This window comes from Haliotis rufescens, unplaced genomic scaffold (genome assembly GCF_023055435.1).
Source record: "Haliotis rufescens isolate VD_foot unplaced genomic scaffold, xgHalRufe1.0.p SCAF_50, whole genome shotgun sequence".
NCBI lineage: Eukaryota > Metazoa > Mollusca > Gastropoda > Lepetellida > Haliotidae > Haliotis > Haliotis rufescens.
In genome coordinates this window covers 2,597,066-2,619,755 of record NW_025964224.1, presented here as the reverse complement: position 1 = coordinate 2,619,755, position 22,690 = coordinate 2,597,066, and the positions used below count along the sequence as shown (strand labels likewise).

The 22,690-nt window shown below is 40.4% G+C and overlaps 1 protein-coding gene across 1 annotated transcript; it reads left to right on the top strand.

The window, feature by feature from the left end:
• Positions 1–16: 16 nt before the first annotated feature.
• Positions 17–13,701, top strand: LOC124120967 (protein unc-50 homolog). Its single transcript, XM_046483906.2, has 8 exons — positions 17–160; positions 6,748–6,987; positions 7,574–7,599; positions 7,990–8,055; positions 9,916–10,036; positions 11,092–11,231; positions 12,158–12,259; positions 12,836–13,701. Exons 2-8 carry the CDS (start codon positions 6,761–6,763, stop codon positions 12,970–12,972), a joined length of 819 nt encoding a protein of 272 aa, XP_046339862.1. The 5' UTR covers positions 17–160; positions 6,748–6,760; the 3' UTR covers positions 12,973–13,701.
• The last annotated feature ends 8,989 nt before the right edge of the window (positions 13,702–22,690 follow it).

Here is a 22,690-nt window from a genome sequence, read left to right as displayed (position 1 = left end):
TGGGATCGGTGAGCATGCGCGTTGATGAAATTATGAGTTGTATCAACTTCCGCTTTGTTGTTCCTGCGAAGTTGTGACAAGTGACACTTATCATAACTATGAATTTTCACTCGCTTTAATGCAGAGTTGTTGGGCAGCAGAACGTTTATTTTAATCTGATGTAAGTATACATTTGTTTCGACAAGATTATGTACTGAGCCATCCCAGCGTTTTGATGAATTATCTGTGTTGACGACGTGGCTTGTTATGATTTCACCAAATATCCATGTCTCCATGTTGCGTTTCTTCTACAACTGTGCTAATAGTGTTTTACTTCATCGTTTAGTTATGTGAACTTCGATGTCACCATCAGATAGGCCTATCCGCCATGATACATCATTAACATCCACTAGAAACATCACGATGTCAAACGGCACCAACATTGCTGGAGAAAACAGCTCGCTGCACATCACAGTGCGCTTGCAACACCGACAAAAATCTCATTGATCATACTTATTATGATTATGACAAACAGTTATTCCCCCCAAACAATTATTAGGCTTATCACACGACCAGACTTGTCTCTTGTTTGTAAATAAACGCACTTATTCTAAAATAAGAGACAGGCCCAATGTCAAGCCTTTCAGTGAGCTTTACATATTGTTCTGCATAAATAAATAGACATACTACTACAACTGTGACAGTGAGGTGCATGACAATATAGCTTTACACATCGAAGTGACTGTATCGCTAGCACTCTGTGTAGGGCTTTGACATCTTCCCAGGGCAAGGTAATTAAATGACTATAAAAGTCCAGTTTCCACCCTTGCCGAACTAGCCTGGTATTCCGGAGTTACATTTTGGCTGGACTAACGAGTCTATGCATAATCCAATCAAAATAGTGTAACAAACTAGACATCCGGTTCTGATTTCAATGTGCAGATTTCCATCGACTGCAGGATTTGCAAAGCATGTGTACCATCAAATGGACATCGACAGATATTTTGCAAATCTTTTCCTATTTTTACAAAGTGCTCAAATGATTTGATGCACTTCACGAGGTAAGACCTGTTTTCTTACAATATAGATCTTGATTATCGATCAGATCGTCTTGACTGGCGCTGGCATGTTGTTTGAAGCAAATGGAAGTGCTATGAGGATGAGAGGTGGAATCTGATTGGTCAGTTGGAGGGACATAACTTGTAATAGCCACTGGTGGCGTTACGATCGAGCCATGGAATTCCAGTGTAGTTCGGCAAGGGTGTAAACTGGACTCTTGTTGTCAGTTAACCCTCCTGCCTTGGGCATGTGTTGGGAAGATGGGGCTTTGATGACATCATGTGGAGGATAAATACACAAATGGAAATAATCTTTCACGTTTTAGGATATTTTCTCAACATGCTCAATAAAAGTTATGTTTATCTAGATGTAGACTCGTCCAACATGAAATGGATGAAAAACACGTGAATGGACTGTGTAAGATGTGACGCCGTGACAGAGTTAGGTTATGAATCTGGCCGCAAGGAACTCATGCGACCAATGTATATCATTATCTATATTGTAGTCTAGGCTTTGATAAGCAGTAGCTACTAATCAAATCAAGTTGACAATTCGTGTTTTGTAACTCATCTGTATGAAAAACATGCAAGCTTTTACTTCAGATAGCCTCCAATGAAAAACAGTATTGAATCAGTTGAATCTCCACAGTACTTGCTTTGTCATCATCACTGTGTGGAGCTCTTTTGGTTTGCGAATTGGGCATGTGATGTCACAATCAGAAATTATTTTATGCATGATTTATAAACACTCAGAACCATCGACATACTTAACTTCACCTCTTCCTCATTATCACTTACTTATCATGCTTATTGCTACTGTTGTCATGGTTAGGGCGCACATTTTTTGTTTTCTGTTTCTATGTCCCACCTCCCACACTGAAAGCAGCTAAAAATGAAATAAATTAAACATAAAAACATTAACTGTATGTCTCCAGCTAGGACCATGTAGTACTATAGACCCTCTTATACAATATGAAATGTTATATATAAATTCCATGTCTACATCGCTCTCAGCGATTCAAGAAGCCAGCTGCTGTTTTAACTCCATGGCTGAATGACTTTCATATAAATAAATGATTGACATAGCTTTTTATTTTTATTTTGACTGTTGTGTGGAAAAGCTGGAAGTAATCCATGAAACAGAAAATATATAAAAGTGTGGCTGCATAGCAGATGCTTTAACTTTGTAACCCTTAAAATGAGAATTTTTTTCACCCAGATAGAAGTAATTTCATAACCCTGTCTAATAAATTATGTTATGTTTATAATATATTAATCATGTTAATTTGGCAATGTTTAGGTTTAGATTAGTATAACATTCAAAACATTTCACTCATTACTTGCCAATAAAACTTGTTTAATGCTCGCAATGTTTGTGTGTTGATGATACAATGTAGTGTGAACGTTATAGTGAATGAATGGTTGACTTTATGAACATGATGAATGTGAATGCAATGGTTTTGTGTTGATGATAGTGTGAATGTTAGAGTGAATGAATGGTTGACTTTATGAATGTGAATGCAATGGTTGTGTGTTGATGATAGTGTGAATGTTATAGTGAATGAATGGTTGGCTTCATGAATGTGAATGCAATAGTTGTGTGTTGATGATAGTGTGAACGTTATAGTGAATGAATGGTTGACTTTATGAATGTGAATGCAATGGTTGTGTGTTGATGATAGTGTGAAGTTACGTGAACGTTATAGTGAATGAATGGTTGACTTTATGAATGTGAATGCAATGGTTGTGTGTTGATGATAGTGTGATTGTTATAGTGAATGAATGGTTGACTTTATGAATGTGAATGCAATGGTTGTGTGTTGATGATAGTGTGAATGTTATAGTGAATGAATGGTTGACTTTATGAATGTGAATGCAATGGTTGTGTGTTGATGATAGTGTGAATGTTATAGTGAATGAATGGTTGGCTTCATGAATGTGACTGCAATGGTTGTGTGTTGATGATAGTGTGATTGTTATAGTGAATGAATGGTTGACTTTATGAATGTGAATGCAATGGTTGTGTGTTGATGATAGTGTGATTGTTATAGTGAATGAATGGTTGACTTTATGAATGTGAATGCAATGGTTGTGTGTTGATGATAGTGTGATTGTTATAGTGAATGAATGGTTGACTTTATGAATGTGAATGCAATGGTTGTGTGTTGATGATAGTGTGATTGTTATAGTGAATGAATGGTTGACTTCATGTATGTGAATGCAATGGTTGTGTGTTGATGATAGTGTGATTGTTATAGTGAATGAATGGTTGACTTCATGTATGTGAATGCAATGGTTGTGTGTTGATGATAGTGTGATTGTTATAGTGAATGAATGGTTGACTTCATGTATGTGAATGCAATAGTTGTGTGTTGATGATAGTGTGATTGTTATAGTGAATGAATGGTTGACTTTATGAATGTGAATGCAATGGTTGTGTGTTGATGATAGTGTGATTGTTATAGTGAATGAATGGTTGACTTCATGTATGTGAATGCAATGGTTGTGTGTTGATGATAGTGTGATTGTTATAGTGAATGAATGGTTGACTTTATGAATGTGAATGCAATGGTTGTGTGTTGATGATAGTGTGATTGTTATAGTGAATGAATGGTTGACTTCATGTATGTGAATGCAATGGTTGTGTGTTGATGATAGTGTGAATGTTATAGTGAATGAATGGTTGACTTCATGTATGTGAATGCAATGGTTGTGTGTTGATGATAGTGTGAATGTTATAGTGAATGAATGGTTGACTTCATGTATGTGAATACAATGGTTGTGTGTTGATGATAGTGTGAATGTTATAGTGAATGAATGGTTGACTTCATGTATGTGAATGCAATGGTTGTGTGTTGATGATAGTGTGATTGTTATAGTGAATGAATGGTTGACTTCATGTATGTGAATGCAATGGTTGTGTGTTGATGATAGTGTGATTGTTATAGTGAATGAATGGTTGACTTCATGAATGTGAATGCAATGGTTGTGTGTTGATGATAGTGTGAATGTTATAGTGAATGAATGGTTGACTTCATGAATGTGAATGCAATGGTTGTGTGTTGATGATAGTGTGAATGTTATAGTGAATGAATGGTTGACTTCATGTATGTGAATGCAATGGTTGTGTGTTGATGATAGTGTGAATGTTATAGTGAATGAATGGTTGGCTTCATGTATGTGAATGCAATGGTTGTGTGTTGATGATAGTGTGAATGTTATAGTGAATGAATGGTTGACTTCATGTATGTGAATGCAATGGTTGTGTGTTGATGATAGTGTGATTGTTATAGTGAATGAATGGTTGACTTCATGTATGTGAATGCAATGGTTGTGTGTTGATGATAGTGTGAATGTTATAGTGAATGAATGGTTGACTTCATGTATGTGAATGCAATGGTTGTGTGTTGATGATAGTGTGAATGTTATAGTGAATGAATGGTTGACTTCATGTATGTGAATGCAATGGTTGTGTGTTGATGATAGTGTGATTGTTATAGTGAATGAATGGTTGACTTCATGTATGTGAATGCAATGGTTGTGTGTTGATGATAGTGTGAATGTTATAGTGAATGAATGGTTGACTTCATGTATGTGAATGCAATGGTTGTGTGTTGATGATAGTGTGAATGTTATAGTGAATGAATGGTTGACTTCATGTATGTGAATGCAATGGTTGTGTGTTGATGATAGTGTGATTGTTATAGTGAATGAATGGTTGACTTCATGTATGTGAATGCAATGGTTGTGTGTTGATGATAGTGTGATTGTTATAGTGAATGAATGGTTGGCTTCATGTATGTGAATGCAATGGTTGTGTGTTGATGATAGTGTGAATGTTATAGTGAATGAATGGTTGGCTTCATGTATGTGAATGCAATGGTTGTGTGTTGATGATAGTGTGAATGTTATAGTGAATGAATGGTTGACTTCATGAATGTGAATGCAATGGTTGTGTGTTGATGATAGTGTGAATGTTATAGTGAATGAATGGTTGACTTCATGAATGTGAATGCAATGGTTGTGTGTTGATGATAGTGTGAATGTTATAGTGAATGAATGGTTGACTTCATGAATGTGAATGCAATGGTTGTGTGTTGATGATAGTGTGAATGTTATAGTGAATGAATGGTTGACTTCATGAATGTGAATGCAATGGTTGTGTGTTGATGATAGTGTGATTGTTATAGTGAATGAATGGTTGACTTCATGAATGTGAATGCAATGGTTGTGTGGGGACATGGAAACTCAACACCAGCGTATGTTTTGTCCTGTCACCCCTACATGCTGAATGGACCGGTCAAGACCAGCTGATCGCTAAACAAGATGTAATTTGTTATAAAACTGGTCTTACCCTGCAAAGTGCATCAAATAACTTGTCCACCTTGATTAAAAAAATGAAAAGATTTGCAAAATATCTGTCGACGCTTAGGTGGTGATACACATGCTTTGCAAGTCCTTCAGTCGACTGAAATCAGCACATTGAAATCCATGTTGTTTACAGACCGGATGTCTAGTTCATTATGCGATTTTGATTGGACTATGCATAGACTCGTTAGATCGGCCAAAATGTAACTCTGGAATTCCAGCCTAGTTCGGCAAGGGACTTAGGGTGGAAACAGGACTTTTATAGTCAGTTTCATCCTTGCCTCGTGAAAATGATGCACACATTATCTAATCCCTTTCCAAGGTACAGGAACCTGTCCAGTATGCATGGTAAAGGTATCCATGCCCTGTTCACAGCAAATGTATGGCATCATTCCAGATGCGCAGCAGCTTGTAACCATCTTCACTTTTATCACTATGGTGTAGGGTCCATCTTGGCGATCAACTCTGTTGCAGAGCAGCCATGGTCGCCCCTAGTTTAAAACCTACAGTAATGATCAGATGATCTTATGGTATCTAATAGTGATGAGCATGATAAGTGGAAAACATTGGACAAACTCTGATAGCATATGCTTAACACACATAAGCATATTGAACTATAGACATCACAGATATTTTCTAGTGGATGTTTGTGTAACCATGGTAATTGTTGGAAATTACTTTGTTAGGCTAATAATAATGTGTAAACTTTTCTGTTCATTCAACTGTTATTCTGTTTGAAACAATAATCATGGACGTATCCATATTCCCCACGCGACTCACACACATGAAATCTGTCCTCATTTTCATTCAGCCCTAATTGTTTTAGCAACTACACATGGCACAATCTGTATATATTTTCAGTTTATGCAGAGACAACAAAAGAAACTATAAATTTAATGATTTATTATGTTTGGCACAAAAAACTGGGGGACAGATGCCTAGCTAAGCTAACAAATAAAAGTATGACATCATTCCCCCCCTGCGATTGTAAAAAGCATGTAAAACATAGGCAAGAACGATTGTAGAAAAAACATGGACTGGGGCCCAGTAATACTGTGTGATGGATATGGTAAGTAAATGCTGGAATTACAGCACTGGGTGTCGTTCCCGGATGTGGCGCGACGATGGTGGAAATACAGAGTCGTACAACTTACTGGGTGTCGTTCCCTGTACGCCCCGGACGGATTGCAGATGAGTGTGAAGTAGAGAATGGGTCCTCAGTCAAAATGAGGAATAAAAATGAATAGTTAAGCTACTTGGGGTTTAAAATACAAAGTAAAATTTTCATTCATCACTAATTGTTTTAGCAACTACACATGGCACAATCTGTATATATTTTCAGATCATTGGTAAACATGTCTTACACGAAGATGTCTCCCCCTCTATCCCCGACGGGGTCCCCACCCTCCTCACCTCTCAGTAGCTATGGAAACGGCTTCAGTGGGCCCTCTAAGTCAGAGGCTAGACTGACAGCAACAGCAAAAAGACGAAAATATTTCCGACGCTTGTTCAAGTTTCGTCAAATGGACTTTGAATATGCATTCTGGCAGATGGTGTTTCTGTTTTCGTCACCACAAAAAGTGTAAGTATCTGAGTAAGTTAATGTATATCAAGATGATCAGCTTGCTTCCAGAATGATCAGCTAATGATATAATGGAAAAAATGGAAATAAGATTTAGGACTTTTATTCATCCATTTCTTTCCCAAAGTACAAAATGATCAATATATCAATACATCCTATCAGCAGTATTGAGTACGACAAACATATTTTTTGTTGTGTTTTACGCCGCACTCAGCAGCATTCCAGTCTTTTAATAGCAGGGACGGTCTGGTAGCCTAGTGGTTAAAGCGTTCGCTCGTCACACTGAGGATCCGGGTTCGATTCCAGACATGGGTACAATGTGTGAAACCTATTTCTGGTGTCCCCCGCCGTGATATTGCTGGAATATTGCTAAAAGCGATGTAAAAGCATTCTCACTCACTTGCTCTTTAAATAGCATCAGTCAAGCCAGGGGGTCTGAAGATCCTCTTAGTCACGTCTTACAGCAAGCATGGGTTGTTGAAGACCAATTGTTACCCGGATCTTCACAGATCCATCTAATCCTTATTATTGTGATTTTATTTCATTGTATTTTATTTTTACCTTGTTCATCTGTTATTAATTACAGGTACCGCAATTTCCAGTATAGGAAACGTAAGTATTATTAATGGAATGTGTTGGTGTTATGTGGGGATTTGTCTAGGCGAGCTCAGAGGCTGATTTTCAGTCCCAAGTTCGCAGGAAATTACCAAATTGGAATGAAATAATTTTCAAAACTTATGTTGTTATGGTTATAACTAAAGTTATGGAGAGTTGACTAGTAATAGAAAGGAAGAAGCGTTAATGCTTGGTTTTGTAGTTGTACGTTGCTGCATATATGGAATGTTAAACATGTTAAAAATAGCTCTGAATTTTATGGAAATAGAAAAATTATAGAAATATTTTTAAAAATTGACTGCATATGTTTGACATGTGATGAATCCTTTTCAAACCATCCTTCAAGATATTCTGTCTTCTGTAAGAGACATTTGATATTTCTTTCAGATACAAAGGATCAGTGGGCCCGCGATGATCCTGCCTTCCTTGTGCTGCTCAGCTTCTGGCTTCTAGGTAGGGCATTACACATCCATATCTCATATGACAAATAATCTGACATGCATTGTGGGGGCTTGATTGTGTTACTATGGATACCTTTCACCATTTGGATCTTGTGCACATCTTCCCGAGGCAAGGGAGGTAACTGTGCATAAACCGAACCGAACCAGGCTGGAATTTCTGAGCACGATCGTAGCGCCACCATTGACTATTATGAGTTATGTCCCTTCTATGCCCCTCCTATTGACTAATCAGATTCCGCCTCTCATATCACTTGTATTTGCTTCAAACAAAATGGCGACTCCCAAACAAGACGGTCGCATCGATCATGTTGATAATCAAGATCTATATTGTGATACATCGGGTCTTACTTCACGAACTAGACCGCCCATGTGGTCTAATGGTAGAGCGTCTGCCCGAAGAGCGGGAGGTCCGGGGTTCGATCCCCGGCCGCGTCATACCAAAAGGCGTTAAAAGATGGTACTTGTTGTTACCCTGTCTGGCGCTCGGCATTAAGGGGCTAAAACAAGGACTGGTCGGCTCGGAGTCAGTATACTGTGTCTGAGTGGTATATTCATGTTAAACTGTGGCGTGGTATCTCAGTGTGCTAGCACTATAAATCGGCATCAGTCAGGACTAGTTCAAGCAGCCACACACACACACATACACGTGCATGCACGTCGCTATATAAGTGCAATAATCTTGGACGCGACGTTAAACCCCATTTCACACTTCACGAACTGCATCAAATCATGGGAGCTACTTGAGTGAAAACATGCAAGAAATTTGAAAATATCTGTTACTGACATGCATTGTGTGGGCTAGATTGTGGTACTTTTCACCATGTTGATCTGGTATGCATAAGGCTTGAACAAATAAAACAATTGTTCTCAGGCAATGGTTTTTGAAAATATAGAGCAGACTGGCGGTGTCTTTTTTATGTTTTTTGTTTGTTCAAACTAGTATGTAACCAAAGACACAGGTGTGTAACCTGAACCATGTGAACCAAATACACAGTTGTGTACCATCAACCTGGGAAAGGGCCTCCCTACATAAATGTATTCCTTGACAAGTAAAATACTGGAATACTGTATTTGACTACTGTTGGGTTTTAAATATTTAAGGATTTTACTTTTTTTTTTAATGGAAATAAAAACGAAACATGCGGTGGACTTTATGATCATGTGGGCGGTGCCTGAGAACCAAGACTATTTTGTTGTTGTTGCCTTGTTGATACCTTTCACCATTTTGATCTGGTATGCATTTTCTTGTGCATGATGTGGGCCATCATACTGCAGTGTAAGGTAATGGAGCTGCCTCCACAAAACTCTACAAGGGTTTTGGATTAAAACTGTAAGATGGTTGTTAGTACAGCTGGCTCTTCTTGTTTCCTGCTCTGTTCTGTTTTTAGTTTTTTTCTAAGCAAATAATATTTTGGTGAAAAGTACCAGTGTCATCAACATGATCAAGAACATCAAATGGTCAGCCCTAAAGAGTGTTGTTTTGTTGTGAAGCAAATACAGATACATTATGAATAAAGTGTGTATGGTAGCGTAGTAGTCATCTTCATCGGGACCCGTGAAGATCCGGGGTAGAATAGGTCTTCAGCAACCCATGCTTGCAGTAAAATGCGACTATGCTTGTCGTAAGAGGTGACTAACGGGATCGGGTGGCCAGGCTCGCTGACTTGGTTGATCATGATGCATGTCATTGATCCCAATTGCGCGGATTGATGCTCATAATGTCAGTCACTGGATTGTCTGGTCCAGACTCGATTATTTACAGACCTCCATCATATAGTTGGAATATTGCTGAGTGCGGTGTTAAACAACAAACAAACAAACAAACAAACATCTTCATCGGATCATGTTTCAGCATCATCTGTTGGGTTTGTTGCTGTGCTGGGCCTCAGTGTTGTGGCTTTCATCAAGTTCTTCCTGTGGGTCGTGTTTTTGGACTGCATCGGAGTTGGACTGGTCATTGCAACCCTGTTCTGGTGAGTACACTGGATGACACCCAAATATTAATCACAGTAAAATATTAGGAATGAAAGCTCATTGGCCCTGTTCTACACAGTAATGTTCCTGCAAACAAGTTCGGGTACATGGTGTAGGCTTGGAAAGGCCTTAAATATGCATTCGACCTGATGTTGGCCTTGAAAATACAGTGAACACCCCCCCTCTCATGTAAATTACCTTAATAAGAAACACTATTAAAACTGGTTAAAACCTGTTATTTGAAGAAAGCCAATCTCATTAAAATCAGACCTTAGTTCTCGCTACCGCTAAACAAAGATCTGAAGACATCCCATTAGGGGTCACGTCAGAACGACCTTTCATCCGACCAATCAGAGCGTCGCTTACCAGATTATGAAAGTGACAGTCAGAATGTGATTTCTTATCATGCAGCCTCGAAAACTTTATTCCGAACAATAGTTTCTGGTTTAAAGACTGAATCAATACAATCTAGACCATCCATTAGCCATTCCAGAATGTTCTTTTGTTCAGGTTTTAAATTTGTAATCGAGAATTTGTCAAAATATGTTTCGAAGTGTAGTCGCCAATTTGAAATTAGTGCCGTAAAGCACGAGAAAGCTGCCTTCTGATTGGTCATTTCATTGATCGGTCAAAGTTCGCGCAAGGTCGGACCCGTAATGGGATGTCCTCAGATCTTTGTTTAGCGGTAGCGAGAACTAAGATCTGATTTTAATGAGATTGGAAGAAAGCTGTTGGTATATTATGTATTTATTATCAGTAACCATAGAGTTATCTCCCTTTAAATAATCAGCTGTTCAGTTAAGATTTGAATATGCTCAGATCTGTATCAAATTGAACATAAGTCAAGCACTTCTTCATAAGTGTAGCAAATGGCAGGATGGTGTTTGTTAGTGTGACACAATAAAATCCAATAATCATGTTGAAAATATATTTGGCAGGGACTTGAATTTTTGGATGGAGCCTTGAAAAAAGCTTGAAAAGGCCAAGACTTGTGTGACATGAATCCTGTGCTGTGACTCTGTCCAGTTAGCTGAGCTTGTTACTTTCTCCCCAGGTATTTGACAAACAAGTACATGATCACAGCACCTCCTCGAGGGCAGGATGTTGAGTGGGGCTACGCGTTCGATGTCCACCTCAATGCTTTCTTCCCCCTACTTCTCATCCTTCATTTTTTCCAGCTGCCACTTCTGCATCGTAAGTGTCTTCTTCATCATGTTTACAGTCCTCCTCTCTTGGGAGATTTCTAGCCTTTTGCACCATTCTTGTTGATGGGGCACTGGTGGCCCAGTTGTCTAAGGCGCCGCAATTTGCTGGGCATGCCACAAACCTATGATCGTGGGTTTGATTGGCGGTCGGGTAGCCTAGTGGTTAAAGCGTTCGCTCGTCACGCCGAAGACCCGGGTTCGATTCCCGACATGGGTACAATGTGTGAAGCCCATTTCTGGTGTCCCCCGCTGTGATATTCTGGAATATTGCTCAAAGCGGCGTAAAACCATACTCACTCACTCACTCACCCGTGGGTTTGAATCCCAATTCGCCCCCATTATGTTTCTAGGTTTATCAGCACCATATCAGCACCAAAGTTGTAAATGTCTAAGACCTGCATCACTTTAGGCGAAAGCTGACACGCCATGATATAACTGGAATACTGTTAAAAGTGGCGTTAAACCCAACTCACTCACTCACTTCTTAGTAAACTGTTCCAAGACACATAAGCTACTGTTGCTGTCTTCTGATAGAATCCATGATGATCTGGGGTAGAATAGGTCTTCAGCAACCCGTGCTTGCCGTAAAAGGTGACTTTGCTTGTCGTAATTGGCGACTTAAGGGATTCGGTGATCATACTCAATGACTTGGTTGATGCATGTCATTGTATCCCAATTGCATCAATCACTGGATTGTCTGATCCAGACTCGACTATTGACAGACCGCTGTCATATATCTGGAATATTGTTCAGTGCGGCATTAAACAAAACAAACAAACAAAAAACATATTCGGAAACAAACAAAATCTGATAGTTAGTATGTTAACATGTGTGTTGGGATGAAGTGGTTTTGCTTTGTTTTGATGCTGAACTTGACTTGGTCATGATGGTCATGTTATCCAACTCTCATTTCAGATTTCATCAACCAAGATTATTTTTTATCTTGTTTCTTTGGAAACACGTTATGGCTAATAGCTATTGGCTACTACATCTATATAACGTTTCTTGGATACAGTGGTAAGTCCCATCTATTTAACCCTCATTAGGTTAGTTTGCCAATAGGTTGTATGCATCAATGCTATTGTGAATGTCACTGTACCTGTGAAGAATTGGGGTAGAACAGGTCTTCAGCAACCCTTACTTGCTGTAAAAGGGGACTAACGGGATTGGGTGGTCAGGCTCGCTGACTTGGTTGATGCATGTCATCATATCCCAATTTCATGGATTGATGCTCATGACATCAATCACTGGATTGCCTGGTCAAGGCTTGATTATTTACAGACCACTGTCATATAACTGGAATATTGCTGAGTGCGGCGTTAAACAAACAAACTAACAAACCCTGAACCACCTAAGTCTCTAAGTTTTAACATTATGGTTATGACAAGGAACTTGAAACACATTTATTTTGCGTTAAAAATCAACACTAGTCCTGTAGTCCTTACCAAACTGCCCAATAATTAAGGTATCATAAGGACTAGTAGAAATTTGCCCTTTTCAAGGGTTTTGCTATATGTTATCATTATAAGGACTTGTGAACAAAAATGTTAGTTTCTACTGCTGTTTATGATGATGATTATTATTCCTTTTTAGCATTGCCTTTCTTGAAGAACACACGACTGTTACTGTACCCCATCACAGGCATGGTGCTAGTGTACATCCTGTCCCTCATCTTTCAATGGAACTTCAGTTGGGGGCTCTGCAGCTTCTACCGCAACCGGGTCATGTAGGCCAACCCCGCGGAGCCCAGCTGAGCCCTGCGGAGCCATGCGGAACCTGAGTTATGCAAACACGAGTGACCTGTGGGATACTGGTCCATTGACCCTCACATCAATATCATTGCAACCTGTTACCATGACTCCCAGGTCAGTGTAGTTCTGCTGGGGCAGATTGTCGATACCATCACTGATGTTTCTTCAGAGGATGTGGAGTAAGGCATTGCGGAGTCACCTGTTGCACTGTGATTGATATTGTCTCACATGTTGGGGGAGAGGTCAGGTGGATTTGATGAACGTTTTAAGTGTTCAAATGTGTCCTAAGAACAAGGCAGTGCTGTCATGGTACGGCATGGAAACGTCATTACAAAGTGGTTCACATGAACATGTTAAGGAGACACTCTTTCTATTGCTTCATTTATCTGTTTATACTTGAAGAATGTGGGTTATTATTACACGATATATTTCCACATTCACTGCTTCAGATGACTAGTTTAGCCAGTGTGCTGAAACTGACCACTGTTCTGAATTACTTTGTGTCTGACAATATAGAATATGTGTCGACGGTTTTCATTCAACATGTGTGTGTACTTGGTTACTGTTGAGCGTTATGAGGGTTGCGACCCGTGAAGATCCGGGGTAGAATAGGTCTTCATCAACCCATGCTTGTCGTAAGAGGCAACTAACGGGATCGGTTGGTCAGGCTCGCTGACTTGTTTGATGCATGTCACCGTGTCTCAATTGTGTGGATCGATGCTCTTGATGTCAATCACTGGATTGTCAGGTCCAGACTCGATTATTTACAGACTGCCGTCATATAGCTGGATTATTACAGAGTGCAGCCTTAAACAACAAACATCATCATCATCATTATTATCATCATCAGTATGAGGGTTGCACTAATGTGAGGGAATTTTGATATACTGTGTCACATGGATGCATATTGTGAACAGCTGGATGTGAACAGCTGGTGAATTATGACCTATATGTATTGACTGTGATGTAAAAAAGTCAATGATATACCGAGCAGACTGAGAATGTATCATGTATCATTTATTGATCTTTACCTGTCAGAGTTTTGGAGTCCAGACAGCATGTGATAATATAAGCATGTCTTTTTCCTTCCTCTGGGTCAGGCTGTCCTTGTGGCACAGAGCGTGCTGCTGGTGTTCTCAGCATTGATTAGTGGGTTACAGAGTGGAGAAGCTCTGGGAAACATTCTGTCTCATCTCGGGCTGAAAAACTGGAAGCTATTGACTTTCAGAACATTGCTTTGGATTAGGTTTGCAGGTCAGCAGACTGTTTTATTAGGATTTAAAGGAATTGCTATCTAATGATGGAATTTTTTGTACTAAAAATAGCATTGGATATATTTTGCATGTGTAAGTTGAAGGGATCGGGGTCACTGAGCAAGTGAGTTCAAATGTGATGTCACATCAGCATTTGTTTCAGCCATATTGAGGAATGAGTTTTGACAGTGGGGCTTATATGAACTTTTACCATGCCCATAGACACTTTTGGTGAAATCTGAGCTAAGCAGTGTTCTAGATTGTCTGTTGAGAGTACACGAATAGTTGTTTGCTTCATACATCATGTACACAGCTGTGTGAGATTGTGAAGACGAGGGACTGCAGACTGAGATTGATCAGCATGCAGATATAGGGGAAATTACACAGCAGATATAGGGGATATTACACAGCAGATATAGGGGATATTACACAGCAGATATAGGGGATATTACACAGCAGATATAGGGGATATTACACAGCAGATATAGGGGATGTTACACGGCAGATATAGGGGATATTACACAGCAGATATAGGGGATATAACACAGCAGATATAGGGGTTATTACACAGCAGATATAGGGGATGTTACACGGCAGATATAAGGGATATTACACAGCAGATATAGGGGATATTACACAGCAGATATAGGGGATATTACACAGCAGATATAGGGGATGTTACACGGCAGATATAGGGGATATTACACAGCAGATATAGGGGATATTACACAGCAGATATAGGGGATATTACACACATGGGGAAAAGAAATTGCATATGTTATAAGTTTGATTATGGTTTTGATTATCATATCTGCTTGGCCACATCCCAAGACACTGTTTCAAAGCAAATAAAAGTTGTTTTGTTTTTTGTTTAATTTTGTATTTTTCGAGATTATAATTTTACCAACAGCTGCTGTTATGTTCTTTGTTTGCTTTTTATCATTGTAATTTTCATAAGTTGCTGGAAACTTGCCTCTATGATCTGAGCAATAAGATTAAAGTTCTCAGGGCTTGATACAGTAACTACAGTGCTTGTTTGAGACTATGGGCTTCACGCAGCAGCTACTAGTGCTTGACCACTTATCTGTGAGGATTGATCTGTGACAAGATTGTTTATCTAAGACTGTTGTATTCATGGCTTAACAGCAACTTGGCTGCTTACCTGTGACTGTTGTATTCATGGCTTAACAGCAACTTGGCTGCTTACCTGTGACTGTTGTAGCCTTGGCTTAACAGGAACTTGGCTGCTTACCTGTGACTGTAGTAGCCATGACGTAGCACAGCAACTAGGCTGCTTACCTGTGACTGTAGTAGCCATGACTAAACACAGCATCTTGGCTGCTTACCTGTCACTGTAGTAGCCAAGACGTAGCACAGCAACTAGGATGCTTTCCTGTGACTGTTGTAGCCAGGGCTTAACACAGCAACCAGGCTCCTTACCTGAGATCGATGTAGGCATGACTTAGCACAGCAACTAGGATACTTACCTGTGACTGTTGTAGCCAGGGCTTAACACAGCAACCAGGCTGCTTACCTGAGATCGATGTAGGCATGACTTTACACATTAACCAGGCTGCTTACCTGAGATCGATGTAGGCATGACTTAACACAGCAACTTGGCTGATTACCTGAGACTAATGTTCCTAGGACTCAACACAGTGTGTGATAGAAGTTAATCATGGCATTAAGTTTATTTCAGAGACAAATCCTGAATCTTGGCATTCCTGATTAAGACCAAGTCAATTGATGACTTTAAATTTACCTGCTTGTTTAATAATATCCACAGGAAATCCTAATGCACTTTAAATTCTCATATTACAGATGCTTGGGTTTGTGAAACTAGTATCTAGAAGGATCTAGATGCTTAATTAAACCTTATTATTTTGGAAATATTATTTACCTGAAATATGACTTTATCACTATTATTTATTTACCACAATCCAGGCCTGTTCTGTTATATGTGTTTGTCTTATTGTGTATCAATTATTCCGAGTATTTAACTGTATAGGTCTTGGGAGACCCTCTGGTCTTGTTGGGCCCCCATGTACATTGTACATATCCACATATCTCTTTGTAAATTGCTGTTTCACAATCTATGTATGTACATACTCTTATGTATGAATTATGTAATTATGTGTATATATTTGTAAATAAAAGTGGGAAACATTGGCTATATTTTTGTATGTACTTGGAATAAGAGTTTTAAAATGATCTTTTGAAATCAGATCTTAGTTCTCACTACCCCAAAACAAAGGAACTTTGGTTGCGAAAGTGTTCTTTTCTTCGGCCAGCTAACCACCACCCTTTTGTAGGAGGTAGTCTTTCTGACGAGAGGAAGGATGGTGGTTGGATCTCCTGGCCGCATCACACCAACCAAAGATTGTATATACGTCCGTGCACCAACAGATGTTGAAATATAGTCTGGACTAGTACAACCAGCCACATATACCAAGCATAGGGGGCACGGGTAGCCCAGTCATCTAAGGTGCCAGGATTCGCTGTGCAGAGTTGCATCCCTTGGGCACGCTGGAAGCCTATGATAGTGGGTACAAATCCCGGTTCGCCCCGATTATGTTTCTAGGTTTGTCAGCACAATACCCGTGCTGGTGGGTTTCACCAAAGATGTAAACGTCTGAGACCTGCATCACTTTGGGCTTTCCTCCCACATTAAACTGACACGCTGTGATATAGCTGGAATACTGTTAAAAGCAGTGTATAATCCAACTCACTCACACTCACTCTCATTATAAGTGGAATAATCTTGCACATGAGGTCAAACCCCTTTTCACCATTGACATGTGTAGATGGAGGAGAACTCAAACTAATGTGGCCTTTAAATTGTAGCCAACTTTTCTCTCTTTGAAAGTAGCCAAACCTTAGCACTATGAAAGTAACCAGCCTTATCACTATGAAAGTGGCCAACCTTATCACTATGAAAGTGGCCAACCTTAGCACTATGAAAGTAGCCAAACCTAAGCACTATGAAAGTAACCAGCCTTATCACTATGACATGGCCAACCTTATCACAACGAAAGTGGCCAACCTTAGCACTCTGAAAGTGGCCAACCATGGCACTATGAAAGTGGTCAACCTCTGCACTATGAAAGTGGCCAACCTTATCACTATGAAAGTAACCAGCCTTATCACTATGACGTGGCCAACCTTAGCACTATGAAAGTGGCCAACCTCAGCACTCTGAAAGTGGCCAACCATGGCACTATGAAAGTGTCCAACCTTAGCACTATGAAAGTGGCCAACCATAACACTATGAAAGTAGCCAACCATAGCACTATGAAAGTGTCCAACCTTATCACAACGAAAGTGGCCAACTTTAGCACTATGAAAGTAACCAGCCTTATCACTATGACGTGGCCAACCTTAGCACTATGAAAGTGGTCAACCTCAGCACTCTGAAAGTGGCCACCCATGGTACTGTGAAAGTGGTCAACCTCTGCACTATGAAAGTGGCCAACCTTATCACTATGAAAGTGGCCAACCTTATCACTATGAAAGTGGCCAACCTTATCACTATGAAAGTAACCAGCCTTATCACTATGACGTGGCCAACCTCTGCACTATGAAAGTGGCCAACCTTATCACTATGAAAGTAACCAGCCTTATCACTATGACATGGCCAACCTTATCACAACGAAAGTGGCCAACCTTAGCACTCTGAAAGTGGCCAACCATGGCACTATGAAAGTGGTCAACCTCTGCACTATGAAAGTGGCCAACCTTATCACTATGAAAGTAACCAGCCTTATCACTATGACGTGGCCAACCTTAGCACTATGAAAGTGGCCAACCTCAGCACTCTGAAAGTGGCCAACCATGGCACTATGAAAGTGGTCAACCTCTGCACTATGAAGGTGGCCAACCTTATCACTATGAAAGTGTCCAACTTTACGACTATGAAAGTGGCCAACCATAACACTATGAAAGTAGCCAACCTTAGCACTATGAAAGTGGCCAACCTCAGCACTCTGAAAGTGGCCAACCATGGCACTATGGAAGTGGTCAACCTAAGCACTATGAAAGTGGCCAACCATATCACTATGAAAGTGTCCAACCTTAGCACTATGAAAGTGGCCAACCATAACACTATGAAAGTAGCCAACCTTAGCACTATGAAAGTGCCCAACCTTATCACAACGAAAGTGGCCAACCATATCACTATGAAAGAGTCCAACCTAGCACTATGAAAGTGGCCAACCATAACACTATGAAAGTAGCCAACCTTAGCACTATGAAAGTGGCCAACCTCAGCACTCTGAAAGTGGCCAACCATGGCACTATGAAAGTGGTCAACCTCTGCACTATGAAAGTGGCCAACCATATCACTATGAAAGTGTCCAACCTTAGCACCATGAAAGTGGCCAACCATAACACTATGAAAGGGGTCAACCTCTGCACTATGAAAGTAACCAGCCTTATCACTATGACGTGGCCAACCTTAGCACTATGAAAGTGGCCCACCTTAGCCCTATGAAAGTAGCCAACCTTAGCACTATGAAAGTAACCAACTTTAGCACTATGACATGGCTGACCTTAGCACTATTAAAGTGGCCAACCTTAACACTATGAAAATAGCAAAACCTTAGCACTTTGAAAGTGGGCAACGTTAACACTATGAAAGTGTCCAACCTTAGCACTATGAAAGTGGCCAATCTTAGCACTATGAAAGTGGCCATCCTTAGCACTATGACATGGCCAACCTTAGCACTATGAAAGTAGCCAGCCTTAGCACAATGAAAGTAGCCAATCTTAGCACTATGAAAGTGGCCATCCTTAGCACTATGAATGTCGCAAAACTTTGGCACTATGAAAGTGTCCAATCTTAGCACTATGAAAGTAGCCAACCTTAGCACTATGAAAGTAGCCAACCTTAGCACTATGAAAGTAGCCAACCTTAGCACTATGAAAGTGTCCAATCTTAGCACTATGAAAGTGGCCAGCCTTAGCACTATGAATGTCGCAAAACTTTGGCACTATGAAAGTGTCCAATCTTAGCACTATGAAAGTGGCCAGCCTCAGCACAATGAATGTCGCAAAACTTTGGCACTATGAAAGTAGCCAACCTTAGCACTATGAAAGTAGCCAGCCTTAGCACTATGAAAGTGTCCAATCTTAGCAATATGAAAGTAACCAGCCTTATCACTATGAAAGTGTCCAATCTTAGCAATATGAAAGTAGCCAGCAATAGCACAATAAAAGTGGCCAACCTTAGTTCTATGATGTTGCCAACCTTAGCACTATGAAAGTGGCCAACCTTAGCACTATGAAAGTGGCAAACTTTAGCAATATGAAAGTGGCCAACCTTATCACTATGAAAATAGCAAAACCCTAGCACTATAAAAGTGGCCAACCTCAGCACAATGAAAGTAACCAACCTTAGCACTATGAAAATAGCAAAACCTTAGCACCATGAAAGTGTCCAACCTTAGCACTATGAAAGTGGCCAGCCTTAGCACTATGAAAGTGGCCAACCTTAGCACTAAGAAAGTGGCCAACCTCAGCACTCTCAAAGTGGCCAACCTTAGCACTATGAAAGTGGCAAACCTTAGCACTATGAAAGTGGCCAACCTTATCACTATGAAAATAGCAAAACCTTAGCACTATGAAAGTGGCAAACCTTAGCACTATGAAAGTGGCCATACGTATCACTATGAAAAAAGCAAAACCCTAGCACCATCAAAGTGGCCAACCTCAGCACAATGAAAGTGGCCAACCTTAGCACTATGAAAGTGGCCAACCTCAGCACAATGAAAATGGCCAACCTCAGCACAATGAAAGTGGCCAGCCTTAGCACTATGAAAGTGGCCAACCTTAGCACTATGAAAGTAGCCAACCTCAGCACTAAGAAAGAAGCCAACCGTAGCACTATGAAAGTTGCCAACCTCAGCACAATGAAAGTGGCCTACCTTAGCACTATGAAAGTAGAAAAACCTTAGCACCATGAAAGTGTCCAACCTTAGCACTATGAAAGTGGCCAGCCTCATCATTATGAAAGTAGCCAACCTCAGCACTAAGAAAGAAGCCAACCGTAGCACTATGAAAGTTGCCAACCTCAGCACAATGAAAGTGGCCAACCTTAGCACTATGAAAGTAGAAAAACCTTAGCACCATGAAAGTGTCCAACCTTAGCACTATGAAAGTGGCCAACCTCAGCACTCTGAAAGTGGCCAACCTCTGCACTATGAAAGTGGCCAACCTTATCACTGTGAAATAAGCCAGCATTAGCACTATGAAAGTGGCCAACCTCAGCACAATGAAAGTAACAAACCTTAGCACTATGAAAGTAACCAACCTTAGCACTATGAAGGTAACCAACCTTAGCACTATGAAAGTAACCAACCTTAGCACTATGAAAGTAACCAACCTTAGCACTATGAAGGTAACCAACCTTAGCACTATGAAGGTAACCAACCTTAGCACTATGGTAAAAATCCTTGTGTGGTCTCTGTCTGAGCCCGTACATCACGTTCCATACACGGTAGTGAGTATTACACTGAAGTTTGTTACGTACGTGCACGCAGTGTTACATGTTATTTGAATAATCCAACGTCAGTCCACAAATATGTCAGTCTTCAACCAACTGACGCAATCTTCAACCAACTGACTCAATCTTCAACCAACTGACGCAATCTTCAACCAACTGACTCAATCTTCAACCAACTGACTCAGTCTTCAACCTGCTGACTCAATCTTTAACCAACTGACTCAATCTTCAAGCTGCCGACTCAATCTTCAACCAACTGACTCCATCTTCAACCAACTGACTCAATCTTCAACCAACTGAATCCATCTTCAACCAACTGACTCAGTCTTCAACCAACTGACTCAGTCTTCAACCCGCTTACTCAATCTTCAACCAACTGACTCAGTCTTCAACCTGCTGACTCAATCTTCAACCAACTGACTCAATCTTCAACCTGCTGACTCAATCTTCAACCAACTGACTCAGTCTTCAACCTGCTGACTCAATCTTCAACCAACTGACTCCATCTTCAACCAACTGACTCAGTCTTCAACCAACTGACTCAGTTTTCAACCTGCTGACTCAATCTTCAACCAACTGACTCAATCTTCAACCTGCTGACTCAATCTTCAACCAACTGATTCAATCTTCAACCTGCTGACTCAATCTTCAACCAACTGACTCAGTCTTCAACCTGCTGACTCAATCTTTAACCAACTGACTCAGTCTTCAACCTGCCGACTCAATCTTCAACCAACTGACTTAGTCTTCAACCAACTGACTCCATCTTCAACCAACTGACTGAGTCTTCAACCTGCTGACTCAATCTTCAACCAACTGACTCAATCTTCAACCAACTGACTCCATCTTCAACCAACTGACTCAATCTTCAACCAACTGACTCAGTCTTCAACCTGCTGACTCAGTCTTCAACCTAAACAGTTTCAGAACATTCAGTAAATGGGAATTTGAAATAATTTTGACAATGAACGCGCTAGTTCGAGAAAGATGGTCACTGAATATCTCAAGTACCACAACGTAACTTAATGTGATAAACAGTTCAAGGTTGATTTGAACTAAAAGAAGTACGAAATAAGTATGTTGTAAGGTAGCTAGCTATGCAGTCACAAGGTACAATATCTGAGAATTGAAATGTTCCCTCATGACCCCCAGTAGAGAGCCTCCTCGACGGAGTGAGTGAGTATGATTTTACGCCGCTTTTAGCAATATTCTAGCAATATCACGACGGGGGACACCAGAAATGGGCTTTACGCATTGTACCCATGTCGGGAATCGAACCGCATCTTCGGCGTGACGAGCAAACGCTTTAACAACTAGGCTACCCGACCCTTCTCGACGGAGAAATTCGAACTCGATGCCGTAGTGGATAAGAGATGCATTGGGAGAATATTCACAGCATTACATGAAATATGATCCTCACACTGACATCAACTCACCACACCACACTCGCTACAGTTCCCAGATAAGACTTTTATCCTCATCCATGTCTACAAATATCCCAGGAATATGTCAGACGTTATCATATTCCGTTGAGCTATGGCAATCAAGTGCACTATGGCCAAATACTGTTGAACCACCTTCAAAGGTACCCATCGCGTTGCAGTCGGCAAGACACCCATCCTTCAATGCCGGGAATGCTATCCCCGCAGCAACACATGCCGTACACGTCCGCTTCAGACAAACTCGATCTTTTTTCTCGATTATGATCATTGGGTATAAGTTGGGTTCTCCTGACCATTTACAGACCGCCGTCATATAGCTGGAATATTGCTGAGTGCGGCGTTAAACAACAAACAAACAAACAGGCGGGCGTCATATTGCTGGAACATTGCTGAAAACGGCGTTTAACAGCAAACTGACCAATGACAAACATAAGATGAACATATTATAATCGTCAAAAACAAATTGGGTCCATCTACCCGAGGCAAGGGCGTTAACTGACTAT

What these genes read in the sequence shown, in the direction of transcription:
- LOC124120967 (XM_046483906.2), top strand. Translation starts at nt 6,761, where the DNA reads ATGTCTTACACGAAGATGTCTCCCCCTCTATCCCCGACGGGGTCCCCA. An exon ending in CAATTTCCAGTATAGGAAAC is followed by an intron (nt 7,600 to 7,989) that starts GTAAGTATTATT and finishes TATTTCTTTCAG; the next exon opens with ATACAAAGGATCAGTGGGCC. An exon ending in AACGTTTCTTGGATACAGTG is followed by an intron (nt 12,260 to 12,835) that starts GTAAGTCCCATC and finishes ATTCCTTTTTAG; the next exon opens with CATTGCCTTTCTTGAAGAAC.